This window comes from Aptenodytes forsteri, unplaced genomic scaffold (assembly GCF_000699145.1).
Source record: "Aptenodytes forsteri isolate BGI_AS27 unplaced genomic scaffold, ASM69914v1 Scaffold287, whole genome shotgun sequence".
NCBI classification, from domain to species: domain Eukaryota; kingdom Metazoa; phylum Chordata; class Aves; order Sphenisciformes; family Spheniscidae; genus Aptenodytes; species Aptenodytes forsteri.
The window spans coordinates 803,844-824,155 of record NW_008794854.1 but is presented as its reverse complement, the minus strand read 5'-3'; the positions used below and the strand labels follow the sequence as shown (position 1 = coordinate 824,155).

The 20,312-nt window shown below is 38.5% G+C and overlaps 1 protein-coding gene across 1 annotated transcript in view; it reads left to right on the top strand.

The window, feature by feature from the left end:
• Positions 1–7,269, top strand: part of EPHA6 (EPH receptor A6) — a 397,911-nt gene extending 390,642 nt beyond the window's left edge. Inside the window, exons 14-16 of the mRNA XM_019470822.1 lie at positions 2,420–2,613; positions 4,980–5,129; positions 7,113–7,269. Of these exons, the coding sequence (XP_019326367.1) occupies positions 2,420–2,613; positions 4,980–5,129; positions 7,113–7,227 (459 nt within the window). The 3' untranslated portion in view covers positions 7,228–7,269. The remainder of the gene's footprint in view (positions 1–2,419; positions 2,614–4,979; positions 5,130–7,112) is intronic.
• The last annotated feature ends 13,043 nt before the right edge of the window (positions 7,270–20,312 follow it).

Genomic DNA, 20,312 nt, shown 5'->3' with positions numbered 1-20,312 from the left:
TGGAAAATTGTGGTTGCTTTTGTTTTTTTCCTGAATAATTTATTTCAGAAAAACCTCATCAGCTCTCTATTGTTGTGTTGAGCAAGTGCTATATGTCTCATAAAAGTAGAGAAGCTTTCCCTTAGCCTTAAAAACAAAATACATTTCAGAAAGTCATCATTTGCAACAGGTACAGTTAAATGTAAAGACTATGATGATTGCATTTCTGGGCTGCTAAAGATTGCCTCTTCAGTGACAAGTATCAACTAAGCTATACCCCTCACTGTAACAAGTACCTGTGTTTTATGAAGCCATTTTGGACAGACTGCTTGAGATACATGAGTTTTGACAGTTTTGTGAATAAAATTTCATGCACGTGGGGTTTAATTTCACCCATCCCGAGCCTGTAACAGGAGCAATCTGGGGGGCGTATTCATCGTTAGCAGGCAAGGCTTCGGAGGAAATATTTCTCTGGCAATCTGATGGTATTTTTTCCTACAGCAGCCATTTCGGCAGCCTGGATTTTGGACCATTGAAGTAAATCCCAGGGAGATAAACAAGTAGCCAGAAAGGCAGGTGGAAGGATTATCATATTGGCATATCATTTACTGCTAGATATCATCTCTGTATGTGCGTGGCCAGTCCTGTCTGCACGTATGTGCTCTGTCAATACTCACAGGTGCATAAAATTCAGAGATCTCTATGGCAAGTAATGCTGCCTTTGGTGTAGCCTGTAATTCCCAGTGCTGTTGCCGATGGGTCTGAAACTTAGCCCGTGCAAATCCAATTCCCTGCCGCGTTGCAAACACTTGTTTTTCATGCATAGGTGTTTCTGCCAGGATACAAGAGGGCTATACACTATAGGACCAAGTCACCTCATTTTATAAAACTCAGACACCCAGCTGTGTGCAGCTACAAGAGTCTTGTTCCATTTTCTACCATGCCATGAAGGGGAACTAAGGTCCTAATGTAGCTTCATTACTCTTGTTTATTTGCATAATGCTTGCAGCATAAGCATTAGGCATTGCTAAACAGAGCCAACAACATTAATTCAGAATTCAAAAAGAGAACGAGGATATATTCCAGGATAATAAGATTGAATATATTGAAGCTACAGCTAGTGCTGTAAAACATTGATTTGCTGTAAACAGTTTAATGTACTCCCTTCCAGCTGCATTAATATGTCTGCAGCATGTACATACATCTGTGTGAAAATGATAAATGTCTCCTTAAAGCAGAGTGGGTATAAATGCAGTAGGTATGTTTCTCGTAAGTGCACTGTGTTATTATAAATATTGTGTACAATCATTTGTACTTTAGAGAACATTTAGCATTGGTTGGATTTTATGTTTTAAGGGTTATGTGTGTGTGGTAGGGTTGGTCTTTTTCCTAGCTTTGTTTTTGATCAACCACTTACTGTCTTTCCATTCTTTTATATACAAGAAATCCTGACTATGTCATTTCTATCATCATCCCCACTGCTACCACCACTCACTGCAGAACCTAGTAACCTTTCCTCTTGTTTTTTAAATCTTACATAGAATGAATCCAGCCAGCTTTTCATGGACCTTACCTACTTTTGGTACCTCCTACTACGCAGGGCTGCTAATGTCCTTTTCAGACGATGTTTTTTGTTATCAGTGTTACTAAAAACAAGCCTCCCTTCAAATCTGATCAAATGTAATTTTTCATACACGTGATTTATCTGTGACATCAGGTCTGTTTCTTTCCAAATCCTGACCAAACACGTTTTCCACATCTGCTGAATCTGAAAGTTTTACTCACTTTAGGGTATACAGTAACACCATAATTTTATTAACTTTTGTTTAGTCATAAACAGCTTGGACATCCAGGTTTCTGAGAGAGGCTGTACAAAATAATGTTGTGCTTTGCTGTGACTTGTGTGTGGGACATTGCCTGAATTAATCATACTCTAACGATCAGCAGAAACATATTATCACCAAGTAAATTTGCCAGGTGCTGCAATGTGCATTTGTAGTGCTTGATTGTATCGTGGCATTGCCACACGCTAAGACTTTGTCAGGATGCAAATATTAGAGCATCCCAGTATGCAGTGGCCATACGAGGTTAGTTTGTGGCCCTGTGACCCCATTCAGCACAACATCAACCTGAAATGGATGAAAAAGATAGTGATACTGGTTAGTTCTTCCTTCTTCCCCTCCTTTCTTGGCTGTTTGAAGAGGATGGCCGGAGAGCCTAAAAAAGTGCCTACTGTGTTTCATATGCCTACAAAATACTGCTCATCTCCTCTGGTCGCATTCCTGCCAGTCCTGATCCCCTGAGTGAAGCCCCAGCAATGCATAAAGTGAGGGTGGCTGTGCCATTAATTGTTATCACTGGTTTCTAATTGTCAGCTTTACACTGTCCTTTCAGCATTCAACTCTAATGCCCAGTAATCCTACGCATTGTATTTCTTTAGGTTATACTGTCTATTGAAGAAGGCTACAGGCTTCCAGCTCCCATGGGCTGCCCAGCTTCTCTTCACCAACTAATGCTTCACTGCTGGCAAAAGGAGAGGAACCACCGTCCAAAATTTAGTGACATTGTCAGCTTCCTAGACAAACTGATCCGCAATCCGAGCACCCTTCATACCCTAGTGGAGGACGTACTTGTGTAAGACTCTGTTCGGTACTTTTTTCTTGTATAACGCATGGTGGCTATCATTAGATGTTTTAGGGCATTAAGTAAGGGTGGGGGAGAGCAGCAGAGTTCTGAATTCACGTTATGAGGGTTCAAATAACTTTGAGCCCCTTTTAAGGTTTGCTTTATTGTTAATACACCATTGTATAAGGACTTTTTTCTCAAGCCATGCAGATTATATTAAGCATTTTTCTTTTTTTTTTGTCTGAGATCTGTTTGTGCACTGTCTATCCTTAATCTTTGTGAATCTCTCTGTTCTTTTTTTTTTTTTTGGTGCTTCTCCTGTGTGCTTGTTTTCTCTTTGTAATCTTTTTCTCTATTCAACAGCCTGTCTCTCCATCTGACAGTGCTCAAGCAATTTCTGAACTGCCTTGGAGTAATTTTCTGCAGAAAGTAGTTGTGTCTTAGCTTGCTAAATCTTTATTTAGCTGCAGAAGAACAGCAACAGTGACCAAATAAGAGATTATGCTATTACCATTCCACAACAAATTCTTGATGGTGTTGCCTGAAGTTTTTTCCATTAATAATATTACAGAAATGAATGCAGCCACAGGAGAAGCAAGGTTGTGGTGGAAGAATTTATCAATTTTTGTAGGCTTACTGATCCAAGGTGTCCCTGTATATCAGTGAAAGTCCAACTGGCCTCACTCTCTTCATTAGCTGAAATTCACCTTAAGATAAAGGTGCTTTCATGGAGACTCCCCTGGGTTTATAAGGGGTTCTCAATGCCTGGGTGGATCTTTCTGAGAACCTCAATGGGTTAAGAGGTTTTTTCATATGGTTTGGAGAAGGGCTGAGCAACAGGGCAAAGACTAAGGCTGGTATCTTGATGTGGGAAAGGCTGAATAGAGAGGTTACTAGGAAAACGTACAGTTAGGGCTACAGCCATTTCCTCTACCACAAACTAGTGGGACTTGTTGGATTTAATGCCCGTGCACTACAGTTAGTGGCCTCTATGTGTATGTGCATATAAATATATATATGTGACTTGCTACTTGTACCTGGGTCACTTCATTTAGCATCAGAGTAATGCATTTTTATCTATTCTTATTTTAAAACATTACTTAAGATCTAAAAACTTACACCTGTTTTCTTGCAGTCAAGCTCTTATTGAGCTCACCTGCTTGGGAAAGTCTTTCCATTCATTTGGGAATGCTTAATGCAGTCAATCTGAATTATTATTGTGTTACTGTTAACTTACGAGGTCAGCAGTTATTCTATAGAATCGTACAATCATAGAGTAATTCAGGTTGGAAGGGACCTTGGTAGGTCTCTAATTGAGGTTTGTACTTCACAGTGTTCTCCTGTCCTTCAGTTTCTCTCTCTGTCATTTTGACAATATGAATGAAAATCAGTGTGTTTAATGTATTTGAATATGTGTGGTTGAAACTCGGTATGTTAAGATACTAGGGTGTGTTGCTTCCTACATTCTACATAAGTCACGTTCCATCAGTTAATGTTGGCTGGCTTTTGCTGTCTAAATTTTCATTTTAAACAAATTATATCTTTCTCCTAAAGGCTATCATAAAGCTTTTACAAACAGCAGTGTGCTTTTTCTGCATTCTGTTCCTACAGTTTCTCTACACAAAATGTACAAAGTCAATGGAAGTTGTGAGCCCTCGCCAGCATGGTACACAATGGAAGACTGGAAATATATGCCCCGAAATTGGAATCTTTTTTTTCCCCACCTTTCTGTTTCAGTTGTGATAATATTAGGGAAAAGAATTGAAACAGAAATGTGACTAAGCTCCTTCATTTTTATTTGCTACTCTATATAATTCTATGTAAAAGCAAAGATACAAATTTTTATTCTTTTTGCTTCTTTTAGGGTTAGTTTTAGGTTTTGAACACTGTAATCAAAGCATTCCCATTGCATAACGGTATGGCAATAAGGAGCCATTTGGGGTTTTTTTGTAGATAAATGTAAAAATCATCTCGCAGTGTTTTAATATTTTTAAATTGTATCTCATGTTAAATTTTGTTTGTCCTCTACTTTGACTACTGTATTTACAAATTATTATCATCCTGAACACATAAAATCTGTAAAGAAATGCTCTGTGGGAACAAAAATAAGAGCAGTGGGAGAGGTCTGTTCCTCAGTTTGTTACTGAGCTGCAGTGCTTTAAAAAATGTATTGTTAAAGTAGTGCAATTTGGCAGACTGACATGATTTGTAAGTTTTAGACAATGGGTTAAAGAGATCCACAGTTAAGATCAGACCTTTACAGCTCAGGCTCCTCTCTCATTCCTTCTGCCTTTTCATAAAAACAGTGTCTACCAGAGTAAATCGAGTGTCGTATTTTGTAGTGCTTTGGTAACCTCTGCATTTTGTTTTTACAGAATGCCAGATTCACCTGGTGAAGTTCCAGAATATCCTTTGTTTGTTTCAGTCAGTGACTGGCTGGACTCCATAAAAATGGGTCAGTATAAAAATAACTTCATGGCAGCAGGTTTCACAACTTTGGATATGGTTTCAAGAATGAGTATTGAGTAAGTATGTAATCTATTATCCCTACAGTGACTAATCAATCTGAATTTCTTTGGATGCTGCAGTGACATAATTATTGTGATGTATGGAACAGTGCTTTCATTTCCTTTCCTACCTAAGCTAATAAAAGACAAATACAGTTTTTTACCAAAAAGATGCAGGAGAAAGATGTGATTAAGAGACCCAGAACTGACCATTTCATTCTGTGACCATACCAAACACTGCCAAAGGTCAGGCAGAGAACATCCTTAAATGTTTCTTGAGGAATCCGTTTTGATCTAGACCACTGAAATCAGTGGCAAAAATCTTCTCTTACTTTGCTGTGAAAATCATCAAGCCCATGTCAGTCCTCATGTGGAAGTTGTTCCATGCCTTGCTGCCCTTCTTCAACCATCTCCGACTCCCCTCTATCATTTTTAAAATTAAAACACTGCACCCATTATATAAGGGTTTGGGCATACTATGGATTAATATGGTAGCATAATGATACAATCTACTTTGTTCTCTATTCCCTTCCCATTAATTCCTAATCTTTTATTTGATGCTGAGACTATCTGTATTAATAATGGTAATGGTCAGTTAAGTCTCAGTAATTTGGCCAGTGGCCAGTCTTTCAGTGCTCTTTTATACCCAAATCATCATTAGACTCTACAGACCTCTGGCAGGCTTCTTGTACTCCAGTGAGCTTGCAAAAAGATTTATTATGAGTTTTATTATCAGGTGTCTTTTTCTGGTTTTTCCTCAAGTTCTTTTTTAGCTTGCCTTACTGTGCTTTTACAGATAATCTTCCTAAGGTTATCATCCTTTCTACTTTCTTTCTTTAGATACCACTTCAGCTTTTTGAAAGATTCCTTCTTTCTTCAAATAACCTCTGTTACCCTAGGCCTGCTGTCTTCTTTCTCAATTTTATCAGGCCTTCCTTGATAAGTGCTATGCATTGTTCCTGCATTTCTAATACCACTCCCCCCTGTAAAGGTTTATTCTTTTACCTGAGTCTTTCTAGCTTCTAAGATGCTCAATATTTTTGCATAGTCCCTGCTGACCTTAAGTGTTGTGTATCATCCCCCACGTGGATGTTAAGCCCAAGTACATAATAGTTTCTGCTATCCAGTGGCTCTTCATCTGGAGGATACAGAGCCAGGTATCTTGAACTGCAAAGCTGAAACTCCTAATGGTCACACCTCATCCCATGAGCTCCTTTACTAGCTATATCGTGAAACAAATTTTGAGGGTATCTAAACAGGCGATGTCTATGCTGTGTCCCAGGGTGGGATTTGCACCATTGACAGGGCATATCTGAAGCCTCCTGCCTTCGCCACCTCTGTGATCTTTCTCAGCATACTGCAGTTGGTGATGTTTAGAGAACAACGAAACTAGGGGATTGTGCTGGACACTGCGGGCGGTTGACTTCATTCCTGCCAAAGAGTCAGGCTCTGTGGGTGAGCTACACCCTCTGGGGTGCAGGTCTAGATGAGATGACAGGAAATCGGGAGGGAAATCTGGGTCGAGCTGGAAGATTCACTGCTATTCTGATCTTTAGGCTACCTTTCACCACCATTTACCAAATCATCAGAAGCATAGCCTCTGTTATTTCAGCCTCAGGATTCCAAAATAAAGTGTATCAGCCCTGTTCCTTTGCAAGTGTAAGTGGGAAACATTTGCTACAATTTGCCACATTACCAAAAATGGGCTGTTAGAACCCACCTCTTAGGTTCTTCCTCAAGATTTTGAAAAATTGCTTGACCATTAGTATCACAAGAGACCAGTGCTCTAACTACAAGATTATTTTTTTTCTTAAATGGCTGTCTTTAAATAAATTTGGAATTGATGGGTGCAGAAAACTTGAACATTTGCAGCACTCTTATATGTCCCAGTCAGGAAAGTAAACTGTCCTGAAGGAGAGCAATTCATCATATATTTATAGACTTTTGTGTGCAAGAGGCTTTACTATACTTGCATCCAAGATGAAACTTTTTATCTTGCAGTGACATTAGAAGAATTGGAGTTGTACTCATTGGACACCAGAGACGAATAGTCAGCAGTTTACAAACTTTGCGGTTACACATGATGCACATACAGGAGAAAGGATTTCATGTATGAAAGTACTGGAATCAACTGTGTTTTGTGCCTCAGCATTTCTAAAATGGAAAAATATTCTCATTCTTCCCTTCTGCTCTTCCCAACTTCAAGAACTGCAGTCTCCTGTTCAGATTATAAAAGTACTTCTATGTTAATGCTTCCAAACTGGAATTTTTATTCACACTGCATAGCTCCTCCGCCAGTTATCTGCCGATAAAATCCTGGCCTACTGCAAGACTCTCGCTACACATTGATGAATAACTCAGCATGGATGTGTAACTTTGTATAACAGTATTTGGGAAACTTTCATGAACTTACTTGAAAGTAGTAATCTATTTGGCCTGGTGTGGCTTCTTTATCTATGTATTTAGAGTTTGCTGGTAGATCAAAAGTATTTGACTTCTTTCATGTTCTGTGACCATGTAACTTCCAATACCAAATGTGCAATCAAGAAGTTCAACATAAGTATTTATTTTATCTCTTAATTAAATCCAAATGTATGGGTCCTATCGTTATATTACTTTATAATAGTTTAAATGCTGGTAAGCCGGTGCCTCAAAACATTAGTATTGTTTGCAGAAATGACTGATGATTTTATGTAGCAAGTTTTCATTGTGTGAATAATTGGGAGGATAGTGAGAGAAATCTGTTTGAAATCTTAAGGTCCTTGATTTTTAATTACTTTAGCACTCGACACTTTTTATGCTTTAAATTTTAGATTAGCTTGGAAAACTTGTTCATTCTTGGGATTCTTCACTACCCTAGACCTTCTTTCACCTTTTTTTTTTTTTTTTTTTTTTAATACTCAGCATTTGCTTCTACTACGTGGCAAATATTCACTGGAAAACTGATTGTAACGTTTCCATAACCATGTGTAAAGCATGGTTATCAGCTATACCGTGGCCACATAGACTTCAGAAAGCTTTCTGTTCCAAAAATGCAGGCCTCCGCTGCTTGAACTGAGCATAATTTCCACCAGCGGTAGTAGACCTTAGAGGGCCAGCCATCAGTGGGGTGGTGTGCTTATTCCCATGGGAGCAGGCCGGCCATATCATCCTCCAGTTGAGGGCAGTGGCACAGCCACCAACTAATGCTGGAAGTTACACACTGCGGTATTCAGTTATCTTGTACATAGGCAGAAAAGGAGATGTAGGACAGCAGTGTAATAATATGTTGCCTTGAGTCTACTTCTAACTGCTTTTAGAAGTAAAAAGCGGACTCTGCTGAAATGGAGCTCTGGTTACGACGGGCTAGATCTTCATTTAAGTACAGATATCTAAATGACATCGAAGACAATTACCTTTAGAACTCTTCAATAGCCATATTTACATGCAAGAAAATGGCTGCAAAGGCCTAACATAATATTTGTACCTCTCTAAGACTTACAGCTTTCATGTTTTATTCAGACAACTTACACAGACGTGCTGGGCTACATTTCCAAACTTTTGCATGGGATATGCGCTACTGGGAACAGGGGAACGAGCGCATGTCTGCATGCTGTAGAAGTCACGCGCAGATCTACATGCATGTCACACGTAAACTGGGTGCAGACGCTTTTGTTGATTTACACATAGTTTGGAGGACATTTTTGAGTTACATGGCATTCCAATATACTCAAGCATTACAACTCTTCTGTTAAAATGTGCATTTGGGTAATTAGTATAATATATGTGTATATCAAAATGAATTAACTACTTTATGTAATCATAATGATACTTACTGCTTAATTTACAACTTGTAAATCAAAATATATTTCCTAACTCTTGGAAAAGGCTGCCATTGTATACCGGTGGCAAAGAAGGAAAATCAGAAAGCAACTCAGAAAAGATTATGCTTCCAACCAGTTCACAGAGTAAGACACGCTAGGCCTGATTCACTGTTGTCACTTTATGTTGGAATAACTGCATTAATTTAAGTGGGATAACAGTAGTGCACTAAGTAAATTTTCCTTTCTTTCATTAAAAAAAAGAAACAGATTTAACTGAGGAACAAGTTTTCTAAAGATTGGGATTCACCGGTGTTCTACAATGATGAGTAAACTTGATGAGTTTGTTTAAAGAAGAGCAGCTCCAGTCCTACTCTAGCTACAACGGTAATTTTGTCAGCACGAGTAGTCCCGCTGAACTCAGTAGGACTGTACAAGCACATGCGTTTCACGGGATCACAGGCCTTTAGTGGGAAAAAAACATTTGTTCTTTTCTGTGACTGTCACTTGAAAAATTCTGCCCCGATTCTACATCTGAATAATTTTTCGGTAAAGGTTCTCTTATGGAAAGAAAATCATACCTACCTGAAGCCTTTTTAAAAATACTATAATCACAGTGTAATTTAAAAGTTGATTTACCTTTATCATTTTGTTATCCATTTTGCCTGTCATTGCTTCCGTGGCCAACAACGTGACATCTGTGGAAGAAGCCTCTCTCACAATTAAATACATTACTGAGGAGGTATGAGTCTGTTATTTGTTAATGGGGTTTCAAAATTACTCATAACTAATCCAAACCATGTATGTGCACTTTTAAATTCTCCTTTGTACATTTATTCATTCCCGGTAGTGTGGATGCAGAGCGGTATGTTACATACACACAACCTGGATACATTTCATGGAAATTAATTTCCAAATTTATCACACTACTGAAAATATATTTTCAATAGAAAAAATATAACAATATTAAAACATTTATTAATCAGATATATTTTTTTATATAAACAAGAGTTTGGGTAACCGGAAAGGAAAGAACAAGGGACTCTTTGGGTGAGGACATTTATTAAACTCATTGTAAATCCAGGATTTTGTGGGTTTATACAGCTTTTTTTGTTGTTGTTGTGGTGCAGTATGACACTTTTATAATAGTTATCTTGATCAAATTTACATTTTCCCCATTTTGGAAACATTTTATTTGCTCTTGCTCCAATTCCGAGCCTGCTCGGGGGTGGGGGGGCGTGTCCTAATTTTTTCATTTAAAAACAAACAAAAAACCAACGGGTGTCATTTTTTAAATGTGAGATTAATTCTGTGCAGGCCACAAATGTATATGTGAAATTAGAGTAACTTTTTTGTTACAGGGGATACTTTCTTCAGGTGAAAATTAGCTCTATTTAGTTATCCTGCATATTGCAGTGTGCAGTTAGAGTTTAAATTTAAGCAAATCTAGTAGGCTATTTTTGAGAATCTGGCCCACATTGCAGAGTGCTTCTTGACTAGAAGTACTCATTGAAAGTTCACAAAATAAAGCGTGCATGATATGCAAGCCAAAAAAAAAAAAAGGCAATAAAATGTGGACATAGGGAAATAGTTCTAAGTTATTTACAAGTAATAGCCATGTGTAGGTTCTTCTCATAGATCTGATTGTCGCTAATCTAGAATAAAATCCCTCCATCTGTACCGTTACCACTACTCGTGTATCACTTAAGCCTCCAAAACATAGCTTTAAGTGAGGGCCTTGACTGCTGAGCAGGACCAGGTTAGTGTCTCTTGGTCGGCAAGTGCACTGCCCAGCTGTCCATCATGTGCCAACCACAGTGCTTCCAAAGTTGACTGACGAGCAACTTGGATGTCCATGCAGCCAAGTGGGGTGGTCATCTAACATGGAAACCATATCAGTCATCCTTACTCAAGCTATTCCCACTGGTCAGTCAGAGCCCTGAGACCTATTGGGAGGAATTCTTCTCACCCAGTTTTGGAGGTCTGCATTTGAGCTAGTCATCCGAGGTTCCCTTTTAATCGATGAAGAGAAGTGGGCCCTTGTAGGATGTGAGTCATCTGACAAATGTAATTATTTACTTCTGGGTTAGATGAATTGTGCCAAAGAAGCACCTGTTTCTCTGCATTCAGAGATTAAAATGACTAGCTCATATCCAAGCATCTGTGTTTGATCGGATGAATCTCATGCATTGATTGTATCCAGTCCTTATGCTGAACCTGTGAAAATGAGAGGATCTCTTTTTCCATAATGCTGGTGTTAAAATTGAACAAGTAACAGCAGAAGGTTTAGTAGATTTTGTTCATGAGGTGTTTGCACATTGGAATTACTGAGAAGCAATGGGACTCCGTGAGGTGAAAGGAAGAGAATTGAGCTATGTAATTTAAACTTTTCTTAAACAAAAGTTACCCTTTTTGTTTGCCATGAATGTAAATTAAGGGTCTGTCCAATAAAAGCTTAGACACATGCTATGCTTTAAGATATCAGCCAAGACTTTTCAGCATAAGGCAATCCTTTAATTGTAAATAGTGCATTCAACAATAATTTCAACTAAATTAGTTCCTCTGGACAAAGCATTCTGTGTCCAAAATTGTATTAGGTATTAGCTGGATTATTCTGACATGGAACTCCTAGACTGTAGTACTTTGATTTTTCTGTAATTTAAGACTGACTATCCGTTTTCCATTTTTTATATGATGAGCCTAATACTGGGCTTCATTCATTTCTTTTTCAATGCAGATTCATACAGGATCAAAAGGTGGGTCATAAGTAACGTACAGACACCCTTTATTCAGATGCAGTAGAGATTTACTACGTGGAATAGCTGGGACTGTGGAAGTGCCTAGTATGACTGTATTAACCACATTAATTTCCATGTTTGAATGACCCCATGGGACCATATCAGCCACCAAGGTAAAGCAGCACAGAACATACTTTAACCTGTGTTGAAGACAGTTGCTAAATTTCAGCTGGTCCCATTGCAAACCAAAGCATGTATTTAGCTGTTTTAACTCATCTGATGGAATGGTTCTATGGGACATGTTCTGGCAGCTGAGAATTTCTCTTATGAACACAGGATACCAGTAACTACCCCGTCATGGGTTCAGTCTATCTTGGAATATGTCCTGCAGAGAGTGGAAAGGAGGACTCACTTCTAATCCAGCTCAACACATCTTTTAGAATAACAAAAGTCAGAGTCATAATAAAAAGTCTGTCTTCCACAGCATCTTCTAGGAAAAGTATTAAAAACAGGGATACTTCACTTATGGCATTTGCACATGGTTGAAGAGCAGTGTATTCTGTTAAACAGTTTTCTCCCAGAATACCCTTGTTCACCAACTGTAACTGAGCTTTCCTGAATAAATGGCAAAGATAATCTTCCTTTTTTTTTCTTTTTATAATGGTACTATTATTTTGTGAGAGTGAGGGAAAGATGTGTTGGGCTGGGCTAACACTTAGTAGGACAGTGATCTTGAAATTTCCTGGAGAGACAAATGAATCAGCACTGAAAAGGAAAAAAATCCCTAAAGCCTACAATAAGGTGAAAAAGGAAGAACTGTCCATATTGTGCTAAGGAGCTCTAACAAAAAACAAGAGTTGCATAAGACAGTTTCATGCACTTAGAGCTCACAAGTACCTTCTACCATCATGTACTGTATTTAGTAGTGCACACTGCTCATCCATGAGTGCTATGGTTGTATATAGTTCCTCAGATTATGGACTAGGATATGTTGAGCACATTATGGATATCAAATATTTGTCTATATGTACATAAAGAATTGTAAATATAATGTGTATCATAATGTCTGAGATTTTTCAAACCTACAGAATTAATTACCTAACTCCCAACAACGTTAATGGGGTTGATCTGCTCCATTGGCTTTTAAAATTTTTAACGGCACGCACTGTATGTGTATAGTACTTCCCAAACTTCATTGGCTTGTTATCTGGAAATGGACAGCCTCTCTTTTCCTCCACAGGCAGAAAAAACATTTTCAAACTGGCTTACGGAAAGCTGCCTGGTCACCTGATGCTGACCCTTCTACTGCCACCACACCAAACCCCTTTCTACCGATTCTTTTCCGTACAACTAATTACTGCAGAAATCATCAGTGATCATAAAGGGGAAGCAAGGTGCTCATGAGCCAGCATCTCTAGTAAGATGTAGTCCATGCTATAAAAAGTTTGAGTCCCTCTGCTGAAGCCACCAAAGTTGTTTAAACAGTATATAAAATATTTTCTTTTAAATAGCCAGTTATAGACACTTATGAGGTTAAAATGAGGGAAATTTTCAAGGGAACATGAGTAAGGATGTACCAGCATATAGTATAAAAAGATGTGCTGAATTTTAGAAAGGAAAACCAACAAAAATGGTTGATGAAAAAACATGAGGTTAAAAACTGGATTAGTGTTAAAATATATTTCCACACTTTATATGTGAAATAACATAACGCCAGTTCAGTGAAATCTATTTGTGTGTATGTTTCTTTACATATTCTACATGAGTATCTCTTACCTTTCTTTCCTGCAAGAGATTTCCCAAGTACATCTCTCTTCCAGAAAGGTTTAGCATATTATCTGATTTTTCATACCTGTGTAATTAAACTGGAATTAAAAATGCCAAATCATGACACTGAAGATATGGGGAAAAAAGATATTAAAAAGATCAGTCTCAAAATCATTGGAAGTTTTCACACCTGTTCTATTTTGTTCCTGTCCAAAATTTTGACCTATGTCTAAGCATCTGAGCACTTTGACTAGTAGGTAACTACGTGTGTGTCTCAGTAATAATGTATGTACTGTGCCATGCTCAGAAACTCCTGAATCTGTAAACAGTTACGTGTTTGTGTGGCTTAATTCATATAAGGAGGCTGATCAGAAATGGGACTATTTACATGAGTAGAGTTAAGCATAAAGGACTTGCAAATCCAAGTCCCTATAAAATATTTGTAAGGCAGCATTAGATCTTTTGTCATTTTTTTAATTTCAGTACCACATATGGTTTCCTTGCAGAGTCCAGTATATTCATTGATATTATCACAGAACCTCCTGCACAGATTGTTCTTGGTATGGGAGGAAGTATTGCTGGCTTTTTTCTTCATTTGGGAAATAACGCACGTTTTGGGGAATATTCATCCTAGCATGCACATCATCAAGCTTATTACAAATTTGTGAATAAACTGTAATATTATACTAATACTTCTCATTATTGACAATTCAGCAAAGAACTGCTAAGCAGCAGCATGTATGTTGAGCGGTAGATAAGCCAAAACCCTGGGACTGAAAAGTCACAAATCAAAGAGAAATCTAGCTCTCTGTGTTATGAACTGTGTGATGCCTGGGGCCTTGCCTGTGTAGAAAGCAACCTAGGATGAACCTAGGATCTGGAAAATAGAAACTGGGGGAAATCTGCGCTGGAATCCAAATATTCATTTCTGGCTGTGAATGATGAAAAAGTGTCCGTTGAAACACTCAAGGGAGTAATTTCATAGTATCATCACAGCGTAATGCTCTGAGGCTCCTCTACAGCAGTGATAGGCAAAAAGCTAGTTGCTGGTTTTCCAGGGTCCAGACTATGACAAAAACCTGGTAAAATTGTCATCATTTAGATTAGAACCTCCAGTAGACACAATTATATAACTGAAAGACTACTTGTTCTTCTTGTTGCGTATCGGCTTTTTTGAGAGGAACCTGAATAAACTAAGAGTACAGCTATCTGGTTAAGAGTGGCTTACAAACTGAATTTTCAGTTTTCTCTCATTCAGACTGAGCTCTACTTGAGAATGATTAAGAGGCAAAAAGGAAAACCAAAATAGGATTTTTTTTTGGAAGCTGAATGCTCTGAGCTGTATAACTTACCGTCACAGTCCCTTTATGTACAATAGGATTAGCTGAAAAAGACAAAGTGCAGCCAATGTTTCAAATCTGTAGATTATTTTAGTTACTAAATGCCAACTTTGGAAGTTCCATTTTTGTCTTGGGAAGGTTCTGCTCTAAAACACCCGGTATTTCCAAATCCTGCTGAAAGATTTTAATAAACTTCTTGATGGAGTAATTCCTGGGACAATGATGTAACTGTGAGGAATTAAATGTTTTGGTGTCAATAGGCACGGTCTTGCTGTGACCAAAATTCATGAGAGTTTGTTACTGACTTCACTGGCAATGAGATGAAGCCCTATGTTATATATACATTATGTAGGCTGCAGCTCTCCAACCAAATTCTCCTTTCCTGCATCCCCCCACTGTCATGTTTGATTTGTTGTTAGAGAACCAGCACTTATTAGGATGCATGCTGTCTTGTCATTCAAATGTCTCACTAAAACTTCTTGCTAGTTTTAATTTCTCTGTTGAGAATTTCAGGTTGAGATGTAGGTTGGTCATCCAGGGCATGATCCAAAATCAGTTAAATCCATAAGAAGACATCAATAGATTGAAACAGGTTTTGGATCAAGAGTTTCTATAGATTTGCATGGAACGGCTGGCCTCATTTAATAGGGAGAAAGGGAGTGCACTGAGCATAAAAGACAATGCTACTACCTCAGGGATGTGATGAAATAGATTATGGTTACCTTCAACATGGTAGAGCTGAATTGCAAGGTACAAAAGGTGGTTGCTGCACTGTTGTTTTATCTGGAATGGGCTACCGTCTCTGAGTTTGGAATAAGTATTTAAAATGACCTACACATCTAGTAGAGTATCTAACAGAAATGTTTTGGGTTGTGGGGGGTTTTTTCCCTAGAAAATTCCCCAAACTCTTGGATTTAAATTCAGGATAAAACCACCATCCCCATCAAACAAACAGAACCTACAAAAAAATAGGATTGGTCTACCTTTTTTTTTTCCTAAACATATACCATTATGCAATATGATCTCCCCTTCATAATAGCAGTTCTAGCTGATCATTTGCTTCTTTGAACAAGTTGTTTCATACTCCTAGTGCATTGCAGTGTAAGTTTTGAGATTTGCCAGTTAATGAAAGGCACAGTAGCAAATAAAATAACTAATGCCCTCCTAGTGGTTCTGTTTACTGGACTCTTTCGTTAATTCCCTATCTCAAGAAAACCATCCTACTCTAAAATTCCTAACATGTAAATGCATAAGCATTTTAAAGCTTATGGCCATGATTCCCTATCTGCCTATCCCCAAGAAACAGTTAGCTTTGAATTGGCAGCGTAGCATTTTTAATACCATTTCTTTTGCAGCAATTTCTTCTTCCAGCTTTTCTACATAAGGTAGAGAGGGCTATTTCAGATTAAAAGCGGGAAAAGTTGTTTCTTGGTTAACTCTGGTGAAGGAACTGGATTCAGTCAGTACTTCAGTATATGTTGTTCTTACCTACAGCCTTGTGTCTGCTTCTGTTGAGGCCAATGTCAAAATTTTCTGATGTTATCAGTTACATCACGCATGGTGATGCTGTGACTGAAAACCCAGAGACTAACAGAAAGGGCTTGTTCTTGTTTGGTGCGGTACAACTCCTGTTGACTTCGGTAACGACGACAGGTACTCTGCACTTCTCAGGATTGCATCTGCAGTTCAACAAGGAAAAAAAATCTTTAAAAGATCATGTGAAACCCTATTTACTGAAAGGCAATAGTTTATTTTCTAGCAAAGCAATCTTCATTGTTTTGTCATCAGTTTTTTTAAAAAAAAAAACCAAACCACTTTCTCTTACAGAAAAGATGCAAGAAAAGTATTTGACTACCTTCAAAAAATTAGCTTTGATTTTCTCTTGGAAGATAACGTGGTTGGTATGTTTTCTCAGGATAGCCTCTATTTCTGTGTGTTGGTTTTAAATGTATCTATCTGAATTAAAAGGGGTTTTAATCTCTGTCTCTTCTGTGAAATTAGATTGTACACAACTAAATATGACTGCTCTTCATAGTTTGCTGTTCTAGCATAGCCATAAAATGTATCAATGTATGTGTATATATGAGTAACTATTTGATGACAGACACTTTAGATTATATATTTAAGCAGCCATGTCAAAACTTTAAAGGTAGATGGCTTCAAAAGTAATGGTATAATGATAATACTCACAAACTATTTTACAACAAACCGTGGCCTCAGCACAGCTCTCATACCCTTGCCAGTAGTCTGAAACCCACCTTTTCTTCAAAGACTCTAGATAACGTTTGTTTTGCCATTGCTTCTTTTCCTCTTACCAAGATGTATTTGAATAATGACAACTACCTATAACTCAGTCTTCACCATTCATCTCACAGAAAAGCAGCCTTGCTACTGTACCTCTAAGTTGTATCTTCATCGGTCTGAACTCGTGTAGCGTTGCACACAGCGAGCACGATCTACTCATTCTGAGAGGCTGAACATTTCACAGCTGGTATCGTTGTTTCCCCCTGGGACTGCCTCACTGTTCAGAATGACTTTTCGTCACGTAATGTTTCTCCCATTCTACGTATTCCCACTGCATTTTTTCTTTCTGCCTTTTCGCCAGTTTATAACAGTATTGTAGGAATAGCCATGCAATAAAAAGCTTAATATACGGATTTGCAGTCCCAAGGGGAATTTACATTAGAAGTGAAGTTATTATTTACTGAGAAGTGGTGTTATCTTTTTATTATTATTTTATTATTCTGTTCCTATGATAATATGGCGTTCCATGTAAATTTTCATGTGCTGGCATGCCTACAAGTTAATAGTGTAATAGAATGCTCAGCTCTCAACATTAGGGTGTTTTTAAGGTGAATTGCATTACATATGCCATCTCTTTGCAGAAAGAATATGGGGTTTGGCAAAGCTACCTGCTGAGCAACATAATAAGATTTTTGTACAAAGTACAAGTTACTGATTATTACTGTATTTTATTTTTCTATGATTTCCTAAGAGGCATTATCAGGTCTTACAGATGGGGTAAGCCTGTTTATTAAGATATTTATTAGCAAATAAAAGTTACAGTACTGGTGGTTATTTTTGAGTTAATGGTGTTTGTTTTGCCTTAAGTTACTAATATAATGATACACAGTGAAGCCTGTCATACATGATCATGCAAAAAAAAAAAAACCAGCTGCTTAACACAGGGTGGTGTACTAATAAAGATGGACCGGCAATATGTTCTAACACTTGAGATGCTTCAGGGTGGTGGTGTTTTTTTTCAGCTAAAGAATGCTTAATCATAGTGGCCTCTTCTGTGCTTACCACTGAGCATTTATGCTCTGATAAACGCCTTGTCAAAATGCACATACAGTTAACAACATCAGGAAAAAATGGTACACATTAAAAGTTCCAAGCAGCAGCACCCTCTCCTTCTTGAGAAACACTGGCAATCTGAATTTAAAATAGATTTTAATGTGCTATTAAGATTCTGCAGTACTGTTCACCCTCCTTACGGTGGTTCACTGAGCCATGCAACTCATTCTCTAGTGTTTTTCAAAACTCTCACTGACAAATGCAGTTTTAAAATGGATCACATTATGTAAATAATGCCAGGGCAATACACAGTGATTCACAAAGAAGTGAATGCCATATACAATAGGCAGACCCTACCTCAGAAAGTTTAAAATTATAATTAGCCTTTCATTTCATAACATCATATGCATGCAATACAAAACTGAACAGAAGCACGTGTAGATTAATAGGAAATGAATGTCAGATGTCCACAGTCCATTACGTCCTGCATATTTTACATGGGAAGAGCTTTCTCACTAAGGACTGTCAGGTTTAACACAGTGTATATAATGAATGAAGATTTCATTTTAGATCTGGTTACAGAAATGCCTTTGCCATTCTTTGTTCTTCATTGAGTTTAGAACTAGTTCTTAGATACGGACTGATTTCAGTATAAAAAGTAGGAGACGACACCCTCCCCTAACACAGATTTACCCCACAACCCGATTAGCTTTTAGAACGTGCTTCAACCCAGAATTTCACTGTAAGATTTGTGCTACTTGGTTTTCCTTTAATGGCTCATAATGTCACTATGAGGGAATCTCATCTTTTAGTCAGAACCTTTCTGGGTATAGCGAAATCATGAAATCATGATTGCAATTTACCTCAAACCTATAATAATAATGAAAGCAACAATGAGAATGAGAAAAGCCAAACAACAGGCAAAATGTTTGTCATATTTTTAATCTTTGAAGTTTAATGTGAAGCGCATTATAACTGGGAGCTTCTGATGGGATTTTTAGCAAAAAGAACTGTCCACATGGCTATCAAACAGTTATTTCTACTGCTCTCACTCCTCTCCCCTGGGCAGAAGTTGAGACAGTAGCCTGAAAGCAGTGTTCAGTATAGGTGAAAATAGACTAGGGTTTTTCATCATGAGGGGTGTAGCTCTGTGAAGGAAAATTGCTTCTTCAAGCCAAGGAGCAGCACAGACATCCTTTTGGGAAGCAGAGACAGAACCGTGCACTCCACCCCTCACTCATCGCTTACCTTCTGTTTAAAAGTGAAAGGCAAACCCAAAACTATGCTTAAGATCTGGAATTACAGAAATATCAGATTGCAGTGAGGGGAGCGTAAGGGACTGAGTTGCACTGCCAGTCTGTGAGGGATGAGTATGGGACAGCATGCCGAGCTCTTCCCTGCCTCAACTTCTGCTTGACCACGTAGGGTCTCATCAGGGTCTGCAGTGTAGGGTATCGAGCTGAACACAGGGACTGGTATATGAACCGCCTTTTACACCCTATGAATACCTCAACAGAGGTAAGAGAGTGAGGAAAACTCATGCTACTGTTCCAGTTAAAAACAGGAGGAGTCTTTTTAACTGCATTTGGTAAGTGCAGCAGCATAGGAAGTCACAGCACTCACTTTTACAGAATTGAGAACAATTTTGGCAGCTAAATGTAAGTATGTGGTAAAAAAGAGACTGAGTTTCAGTTTATTCCTGCTCCTGTTTGGAGCTCATTTTAAGTGATTTAAGTAATTTTAAGTTCGTGCAGGAGGCCTAGAACCAACCTGACCGGGCTGTGCTACGCAGCAAAAAATTACCAAAGTGTATTTCTAGACACAGTGCCTAGCCTCAACAAGCTGCCTTCTTCCCAAACCCCAGTTGCTGTAATTACCTAAGTGACAGGTGGATTTAAGATTTTCCCCGAACATCGTACTCCACCAAACTGCCTGCTTCGGATCAGGAGTTGCTGTGGACACCTTCGGGGGTGTTTTTTATTGGGCTTTTCTTCCGACATTAATTGTAATTCCCAAGAGGATTTATCTGGCCGAGTGCTCCTGTTGCAGCTGTGCTAGAAAGGCAGAGGAGCAGGGGTCGGAAAAAAATTACACAGGCTTTGGACACAGCGGATGAAATGGATGCGGTTCGCACGTGTCATCAGCCTGCGACGCCTGCCCGGTGTAAGTGACAGGCGCCCGGGCACAGCGGGCACAGCTGAGACAGCAACACGCGAAGCTGCCGGCGATGACGAGGTTCCCGAGTTGCGGCCCGCCCGC